The sequence below is a fragment of the Panonychus citri genome, unplaced genomic scaffold (genome assembly GCF_014898815.1).
Source record: "Panonychus citri isolate SS breed McGregor unplaced genomic scaffold, ASM1489881v1 Contig00061, whole genome shotgun sequence".
Taxonomy (NCBI): Eukaryota; Metazoa; Arthropoda; class Arachnida; order Trombidiformes; family Tetranychidae; genus Panonychus; species Panonychus citri.
In genome coordinates this window covers 39,842-64,057 of record NW_026515466.1, presented here as the reverse complement: position 1 = coordinate 64,057, position 24,216 = coordinate 39,842, and the positions used below count along the sequence as shown (strand labels likewise).

The following is a 24,216-nucleotide window of genomic DNA, read 5'->3' as shown; positions in this document are numbered from 1 at the left end:
CACCGAATCGATGTCGACTTGTCGTGAACGATGCTCATCTATTGAGAAAGATCTCCGTGCACAAGGCGTTTCAAGATAGAGAATCTTTGGTTATTGATATTGTCCCTCTCAGAGATTCTTTGTTCGGAACTGGTGGAGAAACATGGAGACGGTCAAGGAAAACAATATCACCTTTATTGAGTCGTTTTCGAGTTGATTCCCCTCCTTTGACATCGATCATTTCCCAATGTGTTGAAAGTTATCTTGAACATCTCAGGCCAAAAAATGTAGACGAAGGTGCACCGTTCATTGTCGATATTGTTGACAACATTCATCGATTCACTTTCGATATAATTTGTCGCACATCTCTTGGAATGGAATCTAATTGCTATTCGGAAAATGATCAATTAGTAAAGTCCGTTGTCGAATTTTTCGACAATGCTTTTAACAATGCGGTTCTTCTGTCCGAAGCTTTTCCTCTTTTCTCACACTTATTAAAGTTTATCAATAATTATCTGACTTCTGGAAAAATGACCAATTCAATTGTTGCTAATCTGAAAAACCAAATCAGATATTTCATCGAATTTAAATCAGCACAATCGGTCGATGATGAGCCGGGAAAACCCGTTTTCTTGGAATCCATGTTGAAATTTCTCGTTGATGGTAAATTGAGTCAACAAGAATTAATCGGTAAGCAACCTGAAGATTATTATCTTGACTGATTATCGTGACTTTAAGCCACTTTGGTTAAGATTTCCATCAATAAATTGTTGTTAATTGTTCACAAAATTAACTCATTAACTGAGCAGAAACGACATGATTAAGTGAATATTGATGAACATCTAATTGCCTGTTTTCTTGTTTCCATTTGACCATTTAAATCACAATTTATTCAATTATAATCCTATATTATAAATGCCTTTATATTTGACTAAATTGTTCCATTCATCAAAATCAAGTTAATTTAAACTAAATGTTGACTATTGATTAGGTTCAATACGAAGCGAAATAATTTCATGGTACAACTATTTATGGTTCGTCTCTTGTTACGATCATACATCAAGAATAGATTAGAGAGAAAAGGAGAAAGTAACTAAAAGGGAAATGTTTGAAGGTGATTAAGATGAGGATGTGGATGTGGAAGAGAAAGAAGATAAGGATGATAAGTTTACCGTTGACATTGTTACGAACTGTGTAATTATAAGCGAACCTTTTCTTTCTTAAAATTGAATAATAATAACACGAGATTGACAATTAATCTCTAACCAGAGATTTGAGATTCTTTGAAGAAATGAAAAGGATTTAAGCCTGAAAAAGCTAAAAATAAGATTTATGTCCAAAATTAGATAATCTCTTTCAATCTCTTTTCTCTTTTCTATTTTCTCACTTTCTTCATCTTTTCCTTTTCCTTTTCCCTTGTTTCATGTGCATCAATAACTTGGTTAACTAATATTTTCCTCTTCTCTTTGCAACATCTTGAGCTTTCACGGTTTCTGGATCAGAGGCTATGGAATGGCCATTAAATTGCAGTAACATGAAAAAGCTTATGGGAGAATCTGAATTAGATGATGTTGGTCATATTGAACAGTTACAATAATTATATAGCTTTTTATGAGTTGTTGCTCTTTTTTCATTCTCATCCAATGTAATACATTTTCTCGTAAAATTGGCATCAAACATTCAATCGCTTCTTTCACATTCTATTCTTTCTCATTTCGCCATTATTTCTTTCTCTTTCTCTTCTTCCTTTTCCTCAATCTCATCAGCATCGTCATGTTGTTTTTCATTTCCATCCTGCTGTTACCATCAGAATAACTGAATGAGCATAATCTTTTTGTCTTCTTCTTCCTCTTATCACTTCTCCATCAATTTGTAATACATGTATGTTGATTCTTCATATTTTCTTCGTTATCCATTTTTACCCATTCAAAGTTCATCTGATCAAAAACACTGAGGTAAACTTATAGTTGGAATACTCAGTGAATTATTGCTGATGCATAATATTTATTCTTGTGTTGACCAATTGACCAACCCAATTTTTATTATGTACATGATGAATTGAGGCTTATTCTTTGCTTCATTCCTTTATATTTCTCATTATTTGGTATGATATCTACTCCATTTCTAGTTATCCAATTGATTGGGAATTTCTCCTGATGTTGGATATTCATGTTGACAGTATTCTTAATTGCTTTTTCAATGATTCGAGGAAAAATTAATTTAACCTGTTGATTGAATTGTAATTAAAACTAGTTATCTTTTTTAGGTAACATTTATCTCATTGTTTTGGCGGGATTCGAAGCTACTGCGAATGCTTTGATTTTTTGTCTTTATTCAATCGCTGAACATCAACATGTCCAGGATAAAATGAGAGAAAGTTTAACAGAATTGGTGGAAGAAGAATCTTATACAGAAATGGTAATTTGCTTCTACTGTCTAAATGATCATTCCAATTATTAATATAATAATATTATAATATTTTCTTAATACAATGAATTGAAGGTTTGGCTTGAAACACTTCGTTGCTACCCACCTCCTTTGTTCATCATTAATCGTGAAGCATCAGAAGAAGTAAACATCGATGGATTGACGATTGAAAAGGGCTGGATTGTCGAAGCTCCTATTTGGCAGATACACCATTCAGAGAGATATTGGCCAGACCCATGGACATTTGACCCTGAGAGATTCAGTTCAAGTAACAGGTAACGAACCAACATACACTTCATAAGCGAAATAGCATATTAACACAACTATTATCATGAAAGGAAAAACATTGTACCATTATCGTTTTTACCTTATGGCTTTGGTGGTCGAACTTGTCTCGGAATGCACTTGGCTAATGCAGAAGCTCGTAAATTGTTATCATCTATCATTTCTAAATATCGGATAACTTTTTGTGAGAAGACCATGAATCCATTACGATTCAAAGTTCCAACAGCGGTTCTTAATCCAGAGGGACCAATTTTCCTCAAATTTGAACCAATAAAATAACGAAAATTCTTTTAATCTTATTTAAAGACAATCGAATGATTATTTTCTATTGGTTGTTTTCAGTGAAATTCTTACCTTCAAATTCTTAAAGTTAACGACAGAAAAGTTATTATATCTTTTCTTTAGATTTATAGAGAAATAAAATGAGATAATCTTTTCTAATTCTAAATCGTGTTGATCTGTCAGGTAAATGTTATATTATTGATCGTAATAATAAATAGAAACTACAGATGATTCATTTCTCAGATGATAACTCATTCACTATTTCATGATTCTCATGAATCTAAAAATGATGGCGATTTAGAAACAAATAGATCAGGGTGCCCGTAACTACCTGTACTTAATTTGCTTCTTTTCCAATTCAATGTATTAGATATATAATGTATCAGAAATGGAGAAACCAATGAATATGGAAAAATATCAATAAAAGAATATTTTTTCTCGAATTCCAATCAATTCACTCAGCTGAATCTCTTAATGAGAACTATATTAAGCTTATTATTTTTCTTAAGCACAACCACTTGGATATTCAAATGTTAATCATTCTGTGATATTGATTGATTAAAGACGATTAAATACAGTTGTGGTTAACAATAATTATCGATATGAAACTTAATTGTTTTATTTGATGAAAAAAGAAAAACCTTTTTTTCTTGATTCTCTCAACTAATACTGTTAAGTTGATCCCATGAGAAAAAGATGAAGACAAGGATGAAGATGATAAAGACTAGTTACCTTTTGATCATTGAGTGTGTGCTTATTGGATGGATAAACTTCATCTATCTTATACAGAGTAAAAGAAAGAAAGAAAGAAAGAAAGAGAGAGAGAGAGAGAGAGAGTAAAAAGTACAGAATGAAGATGAAGATGAGGATGATGAGATGTCTGCTTAGGGAGAGCAAAGAGTCTTATCATGTTTAAAGCAGAATACATGATAAAAAGTGTTTGTCTTCAGCAATGGTTGATGCCGTTTACTTTCATTCTTATCGACACTTTACCAGATAAAATTTGATTCTTAGTTTGTTCATCAGTAACTAAACATCATCAAGAATCAACTAATAATCAACAATTTCATCATCTCTATCTTCTCTTCCTTCTGTAAATTTAGGAAGAGACAAGTTTATTCAAAGCTGAAAGTAACAGAAAACTGATCTTCTACCAGGAAACATTCATATTGTATTTCTGGTTCTCGTTGTTCTTCAGTCAACCAAAGCTTATAATCAATTTTGATTCCATTGAGTAAAAACGAAACATTGAAATAGAGAATACAAAAAACTTTATCGAGTTAAATGCTCAAACAAAAAACTCGGATGTAATTATCAGTACAAGGAATTTATAGACACTCTTTTTTGACTAAAGATGCTCGATGATGAAAAACACTAAGACAGTGAATGTGAATTTATCATTATCATCATTTTCTTTTGAATTTAAGGAAGATTTTGAATCGAAACACCCATCAAGCTCAAAATGCGAGTAGTAAGACTTTGCCTATTTAATTGTCGTATCCAGTCCATTCCAACCCTTTGCTGAATAACGAATTTCGAGGTCATTCAGCGACCAGAATCAGGTTCATACCCTACACATCTCGAGAACAGGGGATATGATACAATAGACATAATTGGCTTTTATAAATAGCATAATTGGTAATTGGTTTTTGTTCTGAGACAAAATGTTGAATTTATTCACAAAATTGATAAAAACGGTCCATTATTTGATTTTCTTCATCACCGAGAAAAACTCGTTGTAATTCCCTATGCTGATGATTGGACCAGAGTTTTTCAATTGATTATTTAAAGATGTTTCAATTATTAAACTTGCCAAGTTCACTAATGTCTAAAGTTTAATAGTTGTGATAAATGTTAATTGATTTGCTTGTAATAACCAGGGTTTCATTGCCAACTGATAATTTAATTTTGATTGAACTTTAATTAAAATCGACTCTTTTGTTTGAATAAAGCGAAAGATTATTTGCAAATGACATTTAAATTGCTATTCGATCCTGCTGAGTTTATCTCATCAACAACAAGATGATGAAAACTTGCAAATTCGCAAAAGTGTCAACATCATATTGCATCATGTCAATCTAATAGTAATTTAAATTAATTGATTAACTTGAACAGTTTTCAATCAGTTGCTAATTTTAATTGTGAGTATTACACATTCGATTTTATTTCCTTCTTTCTTCATGAAATTCAATCAAATAGATGATACTCATGAAATGGTGGAAAAGATGAAAATGTATTGACAATTTACCTGAGGAACTGAACAATCAACTGATTCTGACAGCTAACTCTTAATTTCAAGTTCCAATTGTAGATGAAACGAGAGACATTTCTTCAAGGGGTTTTCCTTATCCTGTCATGATCAGAATCATTCATATCAACAACATCAATACCATTCTCACAGAATAAAGTTGTCAACATTTTCCTTAAAAAGAGAAAAATAAAGATGAGAATCAATATTTCATTGAAAATCAGTTTTACTTTTTTCTTGTTTATTTGTTTGTTTTATTGTCTTATTGTTGTTGTTATCTGGTATTGAAGTTCCAACATGAGTTTTGTGTTATTTTCGACAAGAATAATCATGTTCATCGATATCAACAGAACAAAAATCTCTTTCATTTTCTTTTGCAATCGAGAAAAAAGTATAACAATTGTAACTATCGATTCTCATCAATCAATCCAAAAGAATCATAAAGATTATCAGTTTTATCATCATCTTAGTCGTGTTTTTGGTCAACTTTAATCCTATTTGATCGAAATATTATTCGGAATCAAAACTAGACCATAGTCTATAATTGGAGTAAATTATTTGAAAAACCATCGAGAATGCTTAGATAATTATTACAACTTTTAGTAATTGTAAAGCAGGTAAATTTTGTATTCACAAGATTGTCTCTGGATTAAATTAACTGTTTCTGGACAGTTTCAAATTCATGCAAAATGGTTTTGTTGTGTTTCATATCATATTAGTGTTTATAAGAATCAGTTTCATCTGTTAACTAACTGTTAAAAGCGAGTGGTCTGGATAATAATAACTATGATAATCATATTTTCAATAACCATTGGTCTTTATCATGTTATTCAGATTAGATACAGATAAGTGTTTATTGTCAATTTAAACTCCATGAAAACATCATTGGCAATGTTCTTCATCTTTGATTAAAATTCGTTTTCAATTAAAATCAGTAACTCAGCCCAATGGAACTTGTGAAAAATTTCACCAGTTTTGGTCTGGAAGAAATATTTATGTTTTAATAGTAAAATGAATCAAGGTCATTCTTCATTGATTGGACCTTTAATTACCTTCAATAGAAAATGAACTTGACCCCACACGAGAAAAATCCAAGATTCTATTACCAAAAAAAGTTATGCCTTTAACTAAAAAGGATAAAAAAAGTGAAAAAATTGATAGACATAACCTTTCATGTTAATTTAATACTTGTACTCATAAATGTGATCGGAAACAAACAGAATCGAATTTCTAGTCTTAATTTTTCAGTCTAAGGTAATTACCTTATACTGAGAAGAAGAAAAGAAAGAGAAAATTTGGTTGATCGAAAAGACATAATAAGACTTACATTATATTATTACATTATAATAATAACAAGAAGAGCAAGAGACTGACTTTTTGCGATAGTCTTAAGAAGCTCCTTCATCTTCATCTTATTCTTCACCAATAAACTGTTACCTTCTTCTTAAGCCTTATTAAGCTGAGCCACGTTATCAAAGTGTTTCAGGGTAACACGGACTCTCTTTTTTTCTTCTCATCATTCTCCCTCCTTATTTCTCTTCTTTGCAAACATATGAATCGATTTTTTAATATCGGACAAGAAATGAGTTCTATTGATCTTTTCTTGACTCTTTTTAAGTTTTTTCTCTATTCATGAGAATATGAACTTTTACTAATACTTATCTTATCTTTGAATCAACACGAAATTTTAGCAAATTACCCTGAACGTTCAGGTAATATATTAATAAATTTCAACGATTAATTAATTCGAGATCAAAATGGCTAAGAATTCTGGAAAATTCAAATATTTTCCAGACTAACGTGAATTATTGATGGACTGAGTTTGATAATTGAACAATAGAATTGAAAAACAATTACAATTTTAATCAAATTGTTGATAAAAAGCGATAAAAGGAATCAGGATGAGGGTTTATCAATATTTTTTGTTATCATATTTACTTTTTCCAGTTTATTATCAGTCGAATGTTTTTATGTTTTCTCAGAATATAATTTGAAATATTTGCCAACCATGGGAAAAGGTACACATGGAAGCTCATGAGAAAGTTCAGGAGTAATAAGAAAGAGTGAGATGTTGATAAGAAAAAAAGATAAGAACAGATGAAAGTAATTTCCTTTCTTTACTTTTGTTTATTCATCTATCAAGCAGCAAATTCGTCAGTTCCAAAACTTATCGTATGTTTTTTCCTTTTATGTCTGATGACCAACGGTCATCATTTTCTGTTTCAATAAACTTCCGGAGCTTTCGCAAGGACATTAAATATACATCCAAATTCTATTACATCAGCCCATTGTTACCGAGGGAACATCCGACTAACACGCGCTTATCACTTATGGCGAAGGTATTTACACGCTGGACAATAGTCGAAAAGAGAGAGAGAGACTATTCGAATGGTCAAGAGGGATTACTCCTTACTTCCTTTTATGTTCTAGTATAATCATTTGACCTAAACATCAACAAATGAAGAACCTTAGACCGTTAAAGTCTAATCGAAGGTCAATAAACTGTTCTTGTCTCATTTTTGTTTCTTCGATTGTTAGCTAATTACTGATTACTATTTAGCTCATTAAGAATTAAGAAGTACAAATTAATTGGGATTAATTAAAATGAAAGATCGTTGAAAACATGAATGGAAATTCATGTTTTTTGTTTACTTTGTTGGTTCATTGGCAGAACAATTGTTATTTAAATGTATAATTAAATGGCTGATTAAATGTTTAACCAGAGTTACCTGAATAAAGTTTAATTTGGGTCCTTAAAATTCATTTGATTGTTAATTAACAGTCGACAATTTGGGCACTGTTTATCATCTAGTTGAAAACCGGATAAATTGGATAACAATATAATTTCAATTGTATATTTACTAAAATGATCACAAATGATAATTTGTGTATTCAGCTTAACACTTTACCTGTATGTTCATTATTTAAATTAATTAAATAATTACCATTAGTATAAGTTCATTCAATTAATAATCAGTAAATAACGATAATGATCATCAAGATACTGATAAAAGGACGAAACCTTGAAAATATTACAATAAACGCGTCAGTCGTTTATTCAGCTGATTAGCAACAAGAGATGATTTCGATTAGCTACTTAATTATTATACAATTAAGAGCTGATCGACTCTTCACCTTAAATCAACAAGAATAATTAACAAGTTTAATTGCTGACTGAAATTAAATGAGTTCAATCATTGAAATAAAAACTGATTCCTTAATTTCAACCATACTAACTGAAAATTAACAAGTCAACAATTAAAAAAGTTGATCGTCTTAAAATTGATTCTTTTACTGACATGATATCGAAAATTGTGATCATGGATTTAATTGACTGTTGATTATAAAGTAAAATGGAAGAAATTAATCGAAATACTCTGAAAATGAGTATTCGAAATGATATTTCCTCTGAATAGAATTCATGTCACTTTAACCATGGGAACATATCGACATTTTGCACTTGCTTTTTCTCTTCCTTTTCTCTTCTTTATCTTTTCGAACAAATTTTCCCATGGAATCGAAATGTTGCGAGAAAATGTTCATCATTTGGAATCCATATCAAGTGTCGATTTTATACTTTCCCTGGTTCTTATCATTTTCATCTCTTACTTTATCTTCACCATCTTATTGGGCACAAAACGACGATGATGATAAAATGTAAATAAATTATAATAAAAACTGTTTCTCATTATTCATCGACTGAATTTTGTTTAGTTTTGTTCATATTTGTTTAGCTGTTTCAATGTTCATGGTTAATTCAGTTAATATCCTATTTTTTGTTCACTTTACTCCCCAGTTAGAAACATGAGTGTAAACAATAGCTATACACTCGTGGTTTCACACTCAGGGTTATAATTATATTCATTAACCTTTCGTTTTCGATAGATATTACAACTAACGAAACTAATATCGACTCAATCAATAAACTTTACTGCTGGTCAATAGCTAAACAATTGGTTGAAAACAATGAACTTTACCCATTCCCGAATAATGTCACCAACTCGATGGCATTGAGGGCAGAACCGATACAGATCGAAGCAGAAATTGTTTGTTCATTCAAATGTCATCAACAGACAGCATTTAAAAAATATGTTTCATCAACAGATCTCAGGTTTTTGTTATTGACATAAAACCAATTAATGTGTTTGGATAACAGTTTTTTTCTTGTTACCGATTGATGAACATATTTTCATTCACTCAAAGTGAATTCATTGTAATTTCATTGCATAAGAAATTGAAAAGAAACAAAGTCTCTGTGGCGATTGTTTTATATCGATTAAAATAGATAATGAAAGTTTCCGTTCTAATGATGTTTGGTAATTTACATAATTTTTGCTCGGTTGATTTACCAGCGAATGAGAAATTATGGTCAACTGTGTGCTCGCTTCTACGATTGTGACAGTTATTAGAACTGTTCAAGTTCGAATTTAATTGAAATGAGGAGTTGAAAGAGCCATGTGGTGGAAGAGGATTATAGGGTGGGTGGTGGTATAAACAGAAGGAGGAGAGATGATGATCAAGAACGGAAAGACTGATGGTCCATTGAAATCGCTTGTAACCCGCATCACTTCATCTTCTTTTTATTAATTCTCCTTCTCACCTTTATCCTTGGACAGTTTATCTTCACTTTTTCTATTGTTGTCATTTTCTAGCCTCGAACTTCAATACACCAAAAGTCCCAATTCTTTAATCAAACTACTTCAATTTCCTCTCTAATCAACTAATTGTTTTATCAACTGTTTTTAATCAATTAAATACAACATAAATGTAGTTATTTACATAGCCAGTTTATCCAAATGATTAACTTTCAATGAAGATTGGGATGAGTCATCATATCGATGAAATTGTTCGAAATGCGACATTATTGATTCTTACAGTTTTCGGATGATTGTCAATCCAAGCAAAGATTATTTTCGCATCAGTATGATCTAATTAAACGAATATGGTACAAAACAATAAGCAAATTGATGTGAACAATTGATGAAAACATGATCAGTAATCATCACCATCACATAACCAATAGTAATGAAATGAGTGAAACTGATAATCTGGTTAAGGTGCATTTGATTAAAATGAAATGCTGACGATCAATTATATTATTAATACAATTATCCAAATGCTAGATAATAAAATGTGTCTTTCATGTATGAACATTCATCATGGTCTAAAAAGCAAAACTATGGTGAATCTTTATCAATCATTTAATCTAAGACAATGAATTTAATATAATTCATCAATTTGATTCTTATTAATGATCATGATTAAGTCTTTAACTCTCACATTTGCAATAATTTAATTTCAATATTTCAACATTATTGATGAATCGATTGATATTAAAACTTTGTTGTTCATTATGATGGTTCCTTAGTCTTTTGTTTTAACCATATGATTTGGTATTCGTTTAATAAATAATGATAATAAAATTTATCAGCTGCCCAATGACAAAACAAATGAACCAACAACGATAAACATTTTCCTTTTTTAACACATCAACAATGAGACAGTTTGTGCAAATTGTTTCCCTCTCTTTCTGCCAACTGTACATTTTCATCTCTCTCTCTCTCTCTCTCTCTCTCTCTCTCTCTCTTCATTATCGTCATCATTTGCAGCATCTTTGTACAACTCCTTTTATTGGGAATCTCTATCTCTTTATCTGTTGTGTCTCCTTGTCTACATCTTCCGTCGATTCCTTTATATCATATTCCCCTTCTCTCTCTCTCTTCTCCTTCTCATTCTGTCATCATCCTCCATCGTTGTGAGTACTGTTTGTGTTTACAGCATCTGCTTTCCAGGTGAGTTTCCTTTCCATTTTCATCCTCATCATCTTTTACCAACACAAAAACACGCAGAATCGAATTTATATCTAGTTTAAGTTAACTCACTGGGATCAGTTTATCAGTTATCATTTAGCTCTCAGAGTTGTCACATCATCGAAATTATCTATGTTAATTTATTAATTCAGATAAAATAATATCACCATCAAACCTTTGATTATAAATACTTGTTAATTTTGTGAAAGTTTTTCAGTTCAATTAAGTTTTCATAGTGATCAAAATATTATGTTATCCAGTCAACAACCAGGTAAAAGGATGAAACGAAACTATGGTGATGACATTTCAAGAGATATGGAAGAAGAATGGAAAAATATTTATACGGTAATTATTTTCTTATTGTTATTTGTGTTGCTCAGATACCCGATCTATCGACAGAGAGAAAAACTTTTCACGAATGAATCACTCGAACTGAAAATATCAAAACTACAAAAACAAGACTTTATATTGTGTGCGTGGTATTAACACCTAATTGGAAAATTGAGAGGGAGCTCATGATTGGAAACCAATCGTATTAGATTTAATGGTAAAAACTACAGTCAATTTTAGTGAGAAAAATTTCGTTTTTTTTACTTATTTCACGAGAAAATCATTATAGAAAAAAGAACTATTGATAATACATTAGTACTTAATTGTCGTATCCAGTCCATTCCAACCCTTTGCTGAATAACGAATTTCGAGGTCATTCAGCGACCAGAATCAGGTTCATACCCTACACATCTCGAGAACAGGGGATATGATACAATAGACATAATTGGCTTTTATAAATAGCATAATTGGTAATTGGTTTTTGTTCTGAGACAAAATGTTGAATTTATTCACAAAATTGATAAAAACGGTCCATTATTTGATTTTCTTCATCACCGAGAAAAACTCGTTGTAATTCCCTATGCTGATGATTGGACCAGAGTTTTTCAATTGATTATTTAAAGATGTTTCAATTATTAAACTTGCCAAGTTCACTAATGTCTAAAGTTTAATAGTTGTGATAAATGTTAATTGATTTGCTTGTAATAACCAGGGTTTCATTGCCAACTGATAATTTAATTTTTGATTGAACTTTAATTAAAATCGACTCTTTTGTTTGAATAAAGCGAAAGATTATTTGCAAATGACATTTAAATTGCTATTCGATCCTGCTGAGTTTATCTCATCAACAACAAGATGATGAAAACTTGCAAATTCGCAAAAGTGTCAACATCATATTGCATCATGTCAATCTAATAGTAATTTAAATTAATTGATTAACTTGAACAGTTTTCAATCAGTTGCTAATTTTTAATTGTGAGTATTACACATTCGATTTTTATTTCCTTCTTTCTTCATGAAATTCAATCAAATAGATGATACTCATGAAATGGTGGAAAAGATGAAAATGTATTGACAATTTACCTGAGGAACTGAACAATCAACTGATTCTGACAGCTAACTCTTAATTTCAAGTTCCAATTGTAGATGAAACGAGAGAGACATTTCTTCAAGGGGTTTTCCTTATCCTGTCATGATCAGAATCATTCATATCAACAACATCAATACCATTCTCACAGAATAAAGTTGTCAACATTTTCCTTAAAAAGAGAAAAATAAAGATGAGAATCAATATTTCATTGAAAATCAGTTTTACTTTTTTCTTGTTTATTTGTTTGTTTTATTGTCTTATTGTTGTTGTTATCTGGTATTGAAGTTCCAACATGAGTTTTTGTGTTATTTTCGACAAGAATAATCATGTTCATCGATATCAACAGAACAAAAATCTCTTTCATTTTCTTTTGCAATCGAGAAAAAAGTATAACAATTGTAACTATCGATTCTCATCAATCAATCCAAAAGAATCATAAAGATTATCAGTTTTATCATCATCTTAGTCGTGTTTTTGGTCAACTTTAATCCTATTTGATCGAAATATTATTCGGAATCAAAACTAGACCATAGTCTATAATTGGAGTAAATTATTTGAAAAACCATCGAGAATGCTTAGATAATTATTACAACTTTTAGTAATTGTAAAGCAGGTAAATTTTGTATTCACAAGATTGTCTCTGGATTAAATTAACTGTTTCTGGACAGTTTCAAATTCATGCAAAATGGTTTTGTTGTGTTTCATATCATATTAGTGTTTATAAGAATCAGTTTCATCTGTTAACTAACTGTTAAAAGCGAGTGGTCTGGATAATAATAACTATGATAATCATATTTTCAATAACCATTGGTCTTTATCATGTTATTCAGATTAGATACAGATAAGTGTTTATTGTCAATTTAAACTCCATGAAAACATCATTGGCAATGTTCTTCATCTTTGATTAAAATTCGTTTTCAATTAAAATCAGTAACTCAGCCCAATGGAACTTGTGAAAAATTTCACCAGTTTTGGTCTGGAAGAAATATTTATGTTTTAATAGTAAAATGAAATAACAATTTATAGACTAATCAGAGTCAGGCAGAGTGTCATGTTTTTCTGATCCGTCCTATTAACTTATTGGTTGTAAGCGCGAAAGGACTAATGAATCACTAATCTGTTTATGCATCTTTTTCTCTCAATCGTTTAGATGCTTAATTGTATCATGGGAATGGTAGAGAAGACAAAACGAGCCTTGGCTATCCTACAACATAGAAGTGTTGAATATGCATCAATCAATTCTCCCCCTTTGTGGACTCCTCCAGGAACGGCTTTGAGGAATCGGCTTAGTGCTGCACCTCCTCCATTGGATCCATCTTCTCATAATGGATTAGATGTTCACGAATTCAGGATATCTAGAGAGCCATTGTTAACTACAATTCATTTTGCAAAATCTCAAAATCATCCATCTGAGGTCGACAGAGCCATGGCTTCGGCTGCAGCCGCTGCAGCAGATTCAGCAAGACGAACTAGATTGGGGAGTAATAATAACCATTTCGGTGGGTGTAACTCAGTTTCGTATCTGACTGATTAGATTAATGATCATCTCAATTTATCTCTGAACAGAGGTTGTCAATGATGCTAAAAGAGCGGCAGTAGTTGAACTCCATAAAGCGATGAGTGCGGCGGAAAGTAAAGCAAGTGAAATCGTCGCTGCTGAACGAGCCAAAATGGAAAGAATGTTGAACGAAGCTCGACGCCAAGCTACCGAAGATGCGATCACTGCTATGAATCATCAGGAAGATTCTGACGAAGTAAGAACAATTGGTCGACATTCTCCAACAAAGAAAACTGGTTCTATCAAATTTTTCGACGCAGAACGAACTGAACATTAAGATTTATACCTCAATTCTATGGTTGCTAAGTAAATAGGAAGAAACTAAAATACAAAATGGTTCAATTCTTTGAAATTGACTTATGTTTTTATCATATTAATTTCCGTAGTTTGAAAGTTTTTGTTGATCAAGTACGTAGACCGGTTATCGGAAGTTCAATCAATAATAAAATTACTCGGAGTTAGAAAAAAGATTTGTTGTAATTACTTAAACACAATCACGTAGAAACCTGATCGTCGTTTAGTATATTGACTATTCTGATTGTTATCATTAATCTTTGTTTTGTTTCCTTATTTTTAGCATTGTTGGAATTGCGGGAGAAAAGCGAGTGAAACTTGTAGCGGTTGTAATGTTGCTAGATATTGTGGTTCCTTTTGCCAGCACAAAGATTGGGAAAATCACCATAAAGTTTGTGGATCATCAAATCATCGTGAATCAGGATCAGTAATAAATGGACACCATGTAAATGTGACAAGTTCGCGTAATGAAGCAAATTGTTCACCATCAGCGTCACTACCCACCACGACGATGGATCTTAAGAAACCCAAAGAATTAGCTAATAGCCTGAATGGTTCAGTCTCGAATGGGTCAAGTCCGATTGGGAATGGAGGGTCAACTGTAAATGGCGATGTTAGTGAATTATCGGAATAATTTATTTTGATTCGAGGAAACGACCGTTTATCAACATAAAAACCAACGATAAAACGTGATAACTCTCGATGACAGTGAACACACTCACTGTCACTCAATTTTTTCAACCATGATGATTTATTGATGAACCAGTTCCTTGAATGCAAAACTAGTCAAATTATAAATAATAGTCAAAACGACGAGAGCAGATGAATTGAATACATTCTAAATCTTCATTTTATCGAGAAAATTATTTTTATCTTTAAATTCCGCTCATCGTCGTAACCACCAATGTTTTATAATCTTTCACTAAACAATGGAATCAGTTAAATTATTATCACCCCCGAATTCATAATCTGCAACATGGATTCATCTTTTTCACTTGAAGCATTTTACTCAAAAGTTTTTCTGTTGAAATCACTCAATTCATTATTTAGATGCAAACTCGACTCATCTTTTCACGATTTAATTTGAAAAGATAACCAAATCATCTTATTATATATGTTAATCTAACACAAATTCTCTAACTGCAAACAGAATGGCCACTCTGCTACTGATTGTGCGATCTCAATATTCTAATCTCAACTCCCTTCTTTCCTACTATTTCCTAGAATTTCTTCCTATTTCTTTTATAATTGTTTCTCTAATTCTCTTCCGCTATGTTAAATTTGTTCTATTAATATTCATAAGATTGTATAAAGAATTGATTGTAAAACAAAAAGACTGTATTACAATTAATCAAGTGCAAAGTGTAATAATTAACCGAAAACTAAAACAATGAGATGGATATTGACCAATCATCTCACCTCATCTAAGCTAAGACCGAACAGAGATAATGTAACTTGAGGCTAGTCACCTGATACTTCATTTGAAATTATTGCTACAATATATTAATAGTAAATGAAACAATTATCTAAATAAAATATGTAATAGATTACCAATTTTACACGATATTAACAATTCTTTTAATGGCAAGTACCTTTCCAATGAGCCTTTTTAGAAAAGCGAGGTGATTTTACATGAGCTTTCTAGAGATTGTAATTTCAGAGCGGGTATTTAAGGTGATAGAATGTCAGTGTTGACTTTAACTTGGTGAAAGTGTGGGTGTTGACACTGACACTGACGGTGACATGTATCACTGACTCATGACCGCCAGTTTGACACGTCATTGTCAGTGTCATGATTCGTAGCATTTCATATTTGGAGATATTGTACAGTGTTGGGATAGGTGAGAAAGGATTTACAAATTATCTGGGATGTACAATATTGACGTGATTGACTGAAATATATGTAATGTAAAGTCAATTTTTGGAAAGAGAAACCAAAGGATAAGAAATCCTCTTTCTCATCTCTTTCTTTCTTTTCTTTTTCTCTTTCATTTTCTCTTACTTTTCTCTTTCTTTTTGATTTAATTTCTCTCTCTCTCAACCTACAATTAATTAACTAATTGTTGTCAAACATTTATTGTTATTGTTGCTGTTGATCAACCACAACAACAACAGGTTAACAAATATTAATTTTTATTAATCAACATCAATTGTTGATGATGATTTGATTGTTATTGACAATCGACAACAACAACAACAAGTCAGTTGGTCATTAGCTAATGATGGTGATGGTTGATGTTGATGATTAAATTAATTTGTGTTAATTTGTAATTAATAAAGATTAAATTGTTTGTTTAAATTAAGTTAATTAATTGATTCCTTTTCAGCTTCGATTGGTTATTATTTCCAAGGAATTGATTAATTGGAATTCATGTTTTTGTGTTAAATCTGATTGGAAATATTCAATAAAATTTCTGGCCGAAGATCTTTAATTTATATATACTATAGCCCTTTCCGATTGCCCTGAAATTTAAGCTACCATTAACCGTCATTTAAGGACCAGTTTAGCTTTTCAATGTTATGAAAGGACAATTGACGGTTTAACAATTGATTGCCACTTTGAAGTACAAAAGCTAAATCATTTAACAAAACAAAAATTTGGAAAAAAAATTTACAAATGACCGAAACAAAAGTTTTCACTTTGTTGAAACAACAATTCAAACTAAATTAGTGTAATTTACAAACACTTTAAAAACCTTTTAGAATATTAGTTATAATACATATATGGTGGGACAGCAGCAGTAACAGCAACAGCCAGAAATTTAAGCAATGGAAACGATTAGGCTAATCTCTCAAATATTAATTCCAAATTAATTCACTTCCTTGGAAATAAACCAAATCGATTCCTGAAATTAATTGATTAACTAAATCAACTTGATTTAAAATTAAAACAAATTAACTTAGTTAAATTGAATTAAAATCAAGCATATGTATTAGTTGAGCCATCACCATCAAAAGCTAATGATTAATTCCTCTTGTTGTTGTTGTTGTTTACCATCATCATCAACAATGAATCAATTAATTAAAAATGATTATTGTTGTTTTTCCCGAAATGTCAGGTCAAACATGAACAGTGTCAATGAGCCTGTCTCTTTTTACACGAACAACAAAATTGACTTCATAGCAGGATTCTAGGAAACGGAAAGTGACGGAGTCCAAAAAAGATTGAATAATTTTGAAGGACTTCCCGTTGAGCGAGCAACAAGAAGTTGTACTCACCCAAAAGTTGAGTATCTTGGTGCTGAAAGAACACTTTCGTGTTACTCGATTCCACCGATAATATCAAAAGTTTCACCAGGCTTGAGGCAACATTTAAAGAAATTTGATTTCGGCTGTCCTGTTATGTATAATGCCGGTGTATTCACCCTGGACAAGGACTGCTTGTTAGCCTATGTAAACACATACCGCCAGCCAAGCTACCCTGTGAAGGAATGGATGAGCAAAATTTTTGCTGCCTTCGACACCTTCACTTTTGGCGGATACGATTTAAATAGTAATTATGTTGACCCAGTTCATGCCATCATTATGACGGGGATTTGAATATAAAAAATCTTTTTTGGGCAACACCAGAGGAAAAAGCGGCCAATGAAGATTCAGCTCTTCTTTCCTTTATGCTGTTTAGATATGGAATGTGCACGTCCAGTGATGACAAAACACATGACGAAGACTGAATAGATTATATTTGTTATTCAAAAAATTTGACCAAAACTGCCCCTGCCCCTGCCCTCGATGTTGAGAAATTGGTAAATCATTCCGATCACTCCCCTTTAACTTGCGCCTTCACGCTAAGGAGAACACGTGGTCATAATGTTTTATTGCGAACCAGACTTGCCAGAGTAGAAATCAATAATACTCCTCTTCTCGACACAAATGAAACATTTGTAAAGAAAACACAACGAGGAGCTTTCATACTAACTCGACAGATCCAAGCGATTAAGCAAATTGGTTAATATTAATAATTGAAATAAAAAAGAAAAACATAAAAAAAATTTTCGATTTCTAAGAAATTGATTTCATTGTTTTTCTTTTTTCAATTACTTTTTTTCAGGCACTGCTTGACAACTACAACTTCTCTAAACCACTAATAGAAATAGAGAAGGTGTAGTACCACTTAGAATAGTCTGAATATCTTTAGTTATCATTCGTAAGAGATTGTCAAGGGATGAAGTGAGAAAACTGTAATTATCAAGGAAAACCAAGTCATCAAGAATGAATGCAATGTATTTTTCCATGGTGTGTGGAATCAATCGTGGTGGCTTTTCAAACATTCCAGATCGTAAAGCATTAATGATAATATGTCCGTCGAAGTTTCTCAAATTATGAAAAATGACGGGAATCTTGGATGGAACCTGGTATGCAACATTACAAGTCTGATGAGCGGGACCTCTAAATCTACCAATGAAATGATCACGGTCACTATGTAACTTTTTACCACAAATGTGACAGTTCTCTATATTCTCGAATTCATGTTCATCGCGTGCAGACATCAAATTTTCTTCACGATGTTTTTTCAACTTTTCTTTTATTTCAACAAGCGCTGTGAAAAATTTTTGACCAAGATTTCGACCGAATGATAGTCTCTTTTCAATTATATTTGAGTTCCAGTCAACAGCTACAAGTGCGAAGCTAACAGGTACCAAGTCAGCGCGAACACGTTGTGATCCGTCAACTTGAACGGATAGAGTCTCAAAATCACCGTAAATCACATATGGAAAACGGCTTTCTTTTCGATAATCATTTCTAGTTATGTATGAATTCCGTGAGTTAGATTCAGGAAGAATGATCTGTTGAGCTTTATGCAGTAAACAATCTTTTGACTGGGCTTTCAATCGTTCTTCATCTTTGAAAGAGTTTATGCAGCGGTGACAAAAATGATGATAAGCTCTACCATTATTACTAGCTAAACGATTTGAGTTTGAAATGGCAAAGTAGTGATCGTTATGTAGAAGAAGGTTACAATGTTTTGGATTTGGTTTATCCATAACTTTGATTGACCAGATTGTTTTTGTTGATACCTCGTATTTATAAACATTCACTGACACATTGTTCTTTCTACAGAACTTGTTGATAGCTGTAACGGGAACAATACCTTGCACATCAAAAAAGTCATAAAGTCGATGGAACCATGAATAACATGATGTTCTTCGGGGATTATGAGCTGGAGCATGGATACAAGCAAGAACAGCGAAAGTGCAGCAATTCGGATCAGATGCTGGTGAAATGAGACACTTTTTATTGGCAAGTTCACAAGGTAATTTAATTGAGCGACACCCTCCTTTATGAGGTTTGTATAAGCCAAAAATGATGTCCACGTTGATGAATCTATTGACTGAACATCCTGCCCCTCGTTGAGTGAATTGATCTATGGAAGAATCAATTCTTCAATTCAATCTTTTTTAGTTGAATTTGATCCTTGATATATTTTGAGTAATGTACTCGTGAACGTTGGCTTCAATTTTTGTTGTCCATTGATTGATTCTTTGATCATTTCAAGTTTAACACTTATTGCGGCTTCGATAAGCTTCACTTTGTTGGTCGCCATTTTTAAAACATTTATGATATTGACGGATAAATTATCATAAATCGCACTTGTATCAACAGCATTTGGATTCTTGGTTCGATATACAACGAAGCGATTTCCCATGAAGCTCATCAACTGGTGAAATTGTCCATTCTTTTATGCGAATGATACATTGAGTGGTGGGTGAGGTTTACCACAAATTTTAGTATGTGCCCAATACATGCCATAGCGCTTGTTAGGCTTTTTGTTGCAATTTCTACATTTATGTGTATGATTAGCAATACTTTCACCTTTCCCTGATGATTATGATGATGATGATGATTATGATGATGATGATGATGAAGATGAAGATGATGATGATGATGATGATGATGAAGATGATGATGATGATGATGATTATGATGATGATGATGATGAAGATGATGATGAACCATATGACTCATTGTCATACTATATTATTGTTTCATCGCTGGAACTCTATGAGAAAAAAAACATTAATGAACTAAAATGCCAACGTTCTTCTCATCTCCATCGACATCGAAGGTGCTTTTGACAATGCATGGTGGCCAATGATACTATTCAAGCTCAGCAAGCTGAACCTGCCTAACAACCTCTTCAACCTCCTTAAGTCATATCTCTCTGAAAGACAGGTAAAACTTAACTACATGGGACAAACTGAGACAAAACAACTAGAAAAAGGCTGCATCCAAGGCTCCGTGCTTGGACCAATAATGTGGAATCTTGTAGTAAACGACATACTAACCGAAGCAGAAGAACAAGGCATCTACGCTCAAGCATTCGCAGACGACATAACCTTCATCATCTCGGCTGATTCGCAAAGCACCCTTCAAACCCGAGCAGACAAAGCAACCAAGCTTGTCGGAAGATGGGCCTCGCTGAACAAGATGAAAATATCAGCATCGAAATCAATACAAATGAACATCAAGGGAGACAATAATATCAATGCAACCATCGACACACACAGCCTAAGCAAAGCAACCGAGACGAAGATCCTTGGAATACTCCTAGACGAAAAACTACTGTTCCAAAAGCACCTCACCTATGCAGTAAGCAAGGCATGGAAATACACAAGAAGGTCAATCGCGGTAACCAAATCAATATACGGTGACCACCCTGATATCTACAGAGACTTGTACAACGGTGTACTTGTGCCTATGCTATCATACGGCATTGCTTGCTGGGGCCAACGCCTAAGCAGAAAACATGTGCAAGCAACACTAAAAAGAATTCAAAGATCTTTCATCTTGCATAACTTCAAGCTCTATCATACAAACTCATGGACTAGCTGCTGTACAATTACCCAACTTACACCCATAACACTGCACCTACAAGCAATCTATGATAATGCAAAAACAAGAATAGACAATGACCACCTTGACATCGTCCCAGAAGACCGGACTCTTGAAACACGAACCACCCTCTACACTCAAGCCCACCCTGCAAGCCTCAAACTCAACACCTGCCTATGCGACGACCCTCAAAGTCACCAACAGGCAATGCAGGCAAGCATGACCGCTTACACTGATGGTAGTAAAATAGACTGCAAACAAGTAGGAGCCGTAGCAGTAATAATGAACTCATGTAACCTCCCGATATGGCAGAAGAAAATAAAGCTTGAAAGCTACTGCAGCGTCTACCAGGCTGAACTCGAAGCAATAAACATCGTAACCAAACAACTACTCCAGATAGCAACCAAGCAGTCAACCAACCGATCAACCACCCCGAACCAACCAAACATAATCATCATATACACCGACTCCCAAGCAGCAATACACACAATCCGCAAGAACAAAATAACCAGCACCCAAGTCCTCTCCAGTGTAGAAAACATCCACAGACTTAAACAACTCAACACGACCATCCACATACATTGGATAAAAGCACACGTTGGTCACAACGGAAACGAACTCGCAGACCGCCTTGCCAAGGAAGCTACAACCAAGAAGACAAAACCCGACTTCTCAACAGTACCAAGAAGCTACCTAAAGCAGTGCATCAAGCAAAGAACCAAGAAAGAAACCGAGGCAACATACGAAGATGAGCACAACGAAACATTTACTAAATGGTTCCCATCGTACTCATCAACCTCTACCTTGGCAAACAACTTGAGTGAGCTCAAACCACTGCTACCCTTCATAACTGGCCACGGACCCTTCCAAGCCCACATAGAGAAGCTAAGCAACCAGCCACATAAACCATGTGTACTCTGCAACCTTGAGCAACAAACAAGTCAACACATACTACTTAAATGCCCTGCCCTCACAAACAACCGAAGACAAATTGACGGCCTCGTAAACTACAACTGGAGTAACCCAAACAACCTCAGCAAGCTACCAAGTACGGCAATCAAGCACCCGGAAATACCAATACTCATAAAGAAAAAACTTAATGATACAAGGAAACTCAGGTTAGGTTAGGTTAGGTTAGGTTAGGTTAGGTTAGGTTAGGTTAGGTTAGGTTAGGTTAGGTTAGGTTAGGTTAGGTTAGGTTAGGTTAGGTTAGGTTAGGTTTTTTTTTTTTTTTTTTTTTTTTGAGGGGCAGAAAAACTCTTTATTCAAAACTATTGTAAGTTTTGTTTTGTCGATCCAAATACTAGGACCGACGCTGGTTACAAATCGACGTCTGACGTGGAGCGTTACGTTCCACGTCAGGACGTCAGGGGTGAGATATTACTATCAGAGGAAAGTGGTTACATTTTGGCAAGGGATTAAAGATTACAATTGTATGGGAGATGGATAGAGGGCTTACATTTAGTTAGGGTTGGGGTGTATATAGGGACGTCATCATATTTACATATATATTTACATTTATAAAAATAACAAAGATTTACTGTATTTAATATATTTGAGTTAGGTGACGGTGAGTTACTTGCGTCACGTCAATCTGAGCAGTATACGTCACAAAACATTGAGTTGACGTAGCCTTTGGTTGATGTTGCGTTGACGTCCCTTTTTTCATCTATTGACGTATTTGTGTTCATGACGCTTTATTGATGACGCTTGATAATGTGACGTTGCTCCATAGGTGAGAGTCGGACGTGACGTTTTCTACAGAAGGACGTAACGTTGTGTCTTAACTAACGTTAAGACGTTGACGCGAGCGTCCAGCGTCATCTGCATGTTATTGTCTATTGACGTCCTTTGAATTTGACCTGACGTGACTTCCATTTAGTATTGACGCTGCTCCATGATAGTAGGGTGGACGTGACGTTTTCTACAGAAGGACGTAACGTTGTGTCTTAACTAACGTTAAGACGTTGACGCGAGCGTCCAGCGTCATCTGCATGTTATTGTCTATTGACGTCCTTTGAATTTGACCTGACGACTTCCATTTAGTATTGACGCTGCTCCATGATAGTAGGTGGACGTGACGTTTTCACAGAAGGACGTAACGTGTCTTAACTAACGTTAAGACGTTGACGCGAGCGTCCAGCGTCATCTGCATGTTATTGTCTATTGACGTCCTTTGAATTTGACCTGACGTGACTTCCATTTAGTATTGACGCTGCTCCATGATAGTATGGTGGACGTGACGTTTCCCGTCAATCAGTCACACCAGATTTAGTGGCAGAATGACGTCTATTCATTATCTTTCTGGGTTGACACTCTTGACGTTGCCCTTTGTTGATGTTGATCATTGGCCCATGGATAGAGTGCAGGCTTGACTTGATAGTCTTTGTGTCACCAGTACCAGAAAGACAGACTCTAAGTGGGTTAACCAATGTCACTAGACATTGACGCAACCCACTTAACTGCCTGACGTTTTCATCCATTTGAAGCAACGTGACGTGAGGTCGGAGGGTGACGTTCGCCAAAGGTTCACGTCACCGTCATTATGAAGGATTAACAGGTTTGGGTGTTAATGTGATCTTTATTTAGATCAAAGTATCAAGGATGTCTCATATGTGGACTCAAGGAAGAAAGCAGTTTAATGACCAGGTACGAAGGAAGCACAAACATGAGTGTAAGTCACTCTCCTAAGGGAGGACGTTGACTGGTTTGGCTTGTAGGTGAGAGAGCGTTTCATATTAACGGTAAAAGAGACGGATTGTAAATCATGTTGGTGTTTAGTTTTGTCAGGGTTAATGAGGAAGAGACTTCCCCTTCCTTTTCAGTGATCGAAACATGAGCCTCTGCGTCAAGAGTATTTGTTTTTATTTAAGTTTCCTTAGGTGACTAGACTAGGCTGAGAACCCTATGGTAATGAGCATTAGCTGACCGATCAAGTTACGTTATTAAATTATTTACATTCTATTTGGGTATAGGTGATTTGTTTATGTAATTTTATTTATACTATGAACTGTGATTTGTTTAATTAATTATGGCACGTTAGAGGAATAAATAAAAATGATAAATATGAATATAAGTATTT

At 33.5% G+C, this 24,216-nt stretch overlaps 3 protein-coding genes across 3 annotated transcripts; 2 read left to right on the top strand and 1 right to left on the bottom strand.

The window, feature by feature from the left end:
• Positions 1 to 5: 5 nt before the first annotated feature.
• On the top strand, positions 6 to 2,990 carry LOC128385940 (cytochrome P450 3A2-like; the record flags this gene model as incomplete). Its single annotated transcript, XM_053344872.1, has 4 exons — positions 6 to 669; positions 2,246 to 2,397; positions 2,482 to 2,681; positions 2,745 to 2,990. Coding segments are annotated over 4 exons (1,242 nt in total), but the record flags the coding sequence as incomplete, so codon positions are not given.
• Positions 2,991 to 11,022: 8,032 nt separating this feature from the next.
• Positions 11,023 to 15,704, top strand: LOC128385936 (protein CBFA2T3-like). Its single transcript, XM_053344867.1, has 4 exons — positions 11,023 to 11,376; positions 13,602 to 13,950; positions 14,018 to 14,205; positions 14,587 to 15,704. The coding sequence occupies exons 1-4, from the start codon at positions 11,281 to 11,283 to the stop codon at positions 14,935 to 14,937; spliced, it is 984 nt and encodes a 327-aa protein (XP_053200842.1). The 5' UTR covers positions 11,023 to 11,280; the 3' UTR covers positions 14,938 to 15,704.
• Positions 15,705 to 18,376: 2,672 nt separating this feature from the next.
• LOC128385939 (uncharacterized) lies at positions 18,377 to 19,845 on the bottom strand. The gene is made up of 2 exons (XM_053344871.1): positions 19,740 to 19,845; positions 18,377 to 19,665 (listed from the first exon to the last, which is right to left on the bottom strand). Exons 1-2 carry the CDS (start codon positions 19,843 to 19,845, stop codon positions 18,377 to 18,379), a joined length of 1,395 nt encoding a protein of 464 aa, XP_053200846.1.
• Between the last annotated feature and the right edge of the window lie 4,371 nt (positions 19,846 to 24,216).

Excerpts from the sequence above, each read along its gene's own strand:
- LOC128385939 (XM_053344871.1), bottom strand. The coding sequence starts at position 19,845 with ATGGCGACCAACAAAGTGAAGCTTATCGAAGCCGCAATAAGTGTTAAA. Across the intron at positions 19,666-19,739 it reads ATTGAAGCCAACGTTCACGA|ATCAATTCACTCAACGAGGG; the intron begins GTACATTACTCA and ends ATTCTTCCATAG.
- LOC128385936 (XM_053344867.1), top strand. The coding sequence starts at position 11,281 with ATGTTATCCAGTCAACAACCAGGTAAAAGGATGAAACGAAACTATGGT. Across the intron at positions 13,951-14,017 it reads GAGTAATAATAACCATTTCG|AGGTTGTCAATGATGCTAAA; the intron begins GTGGGTGTAACT and ends ATCTCTGAACAG. Across the intron at positions 14,206-14,586 it reads ATCAGGAAGATTCTGACGAA|CATTGTTGGAATTGCGGGAG; the intron begins GTAAGAACAATT and ends CCTTATTTTTAG.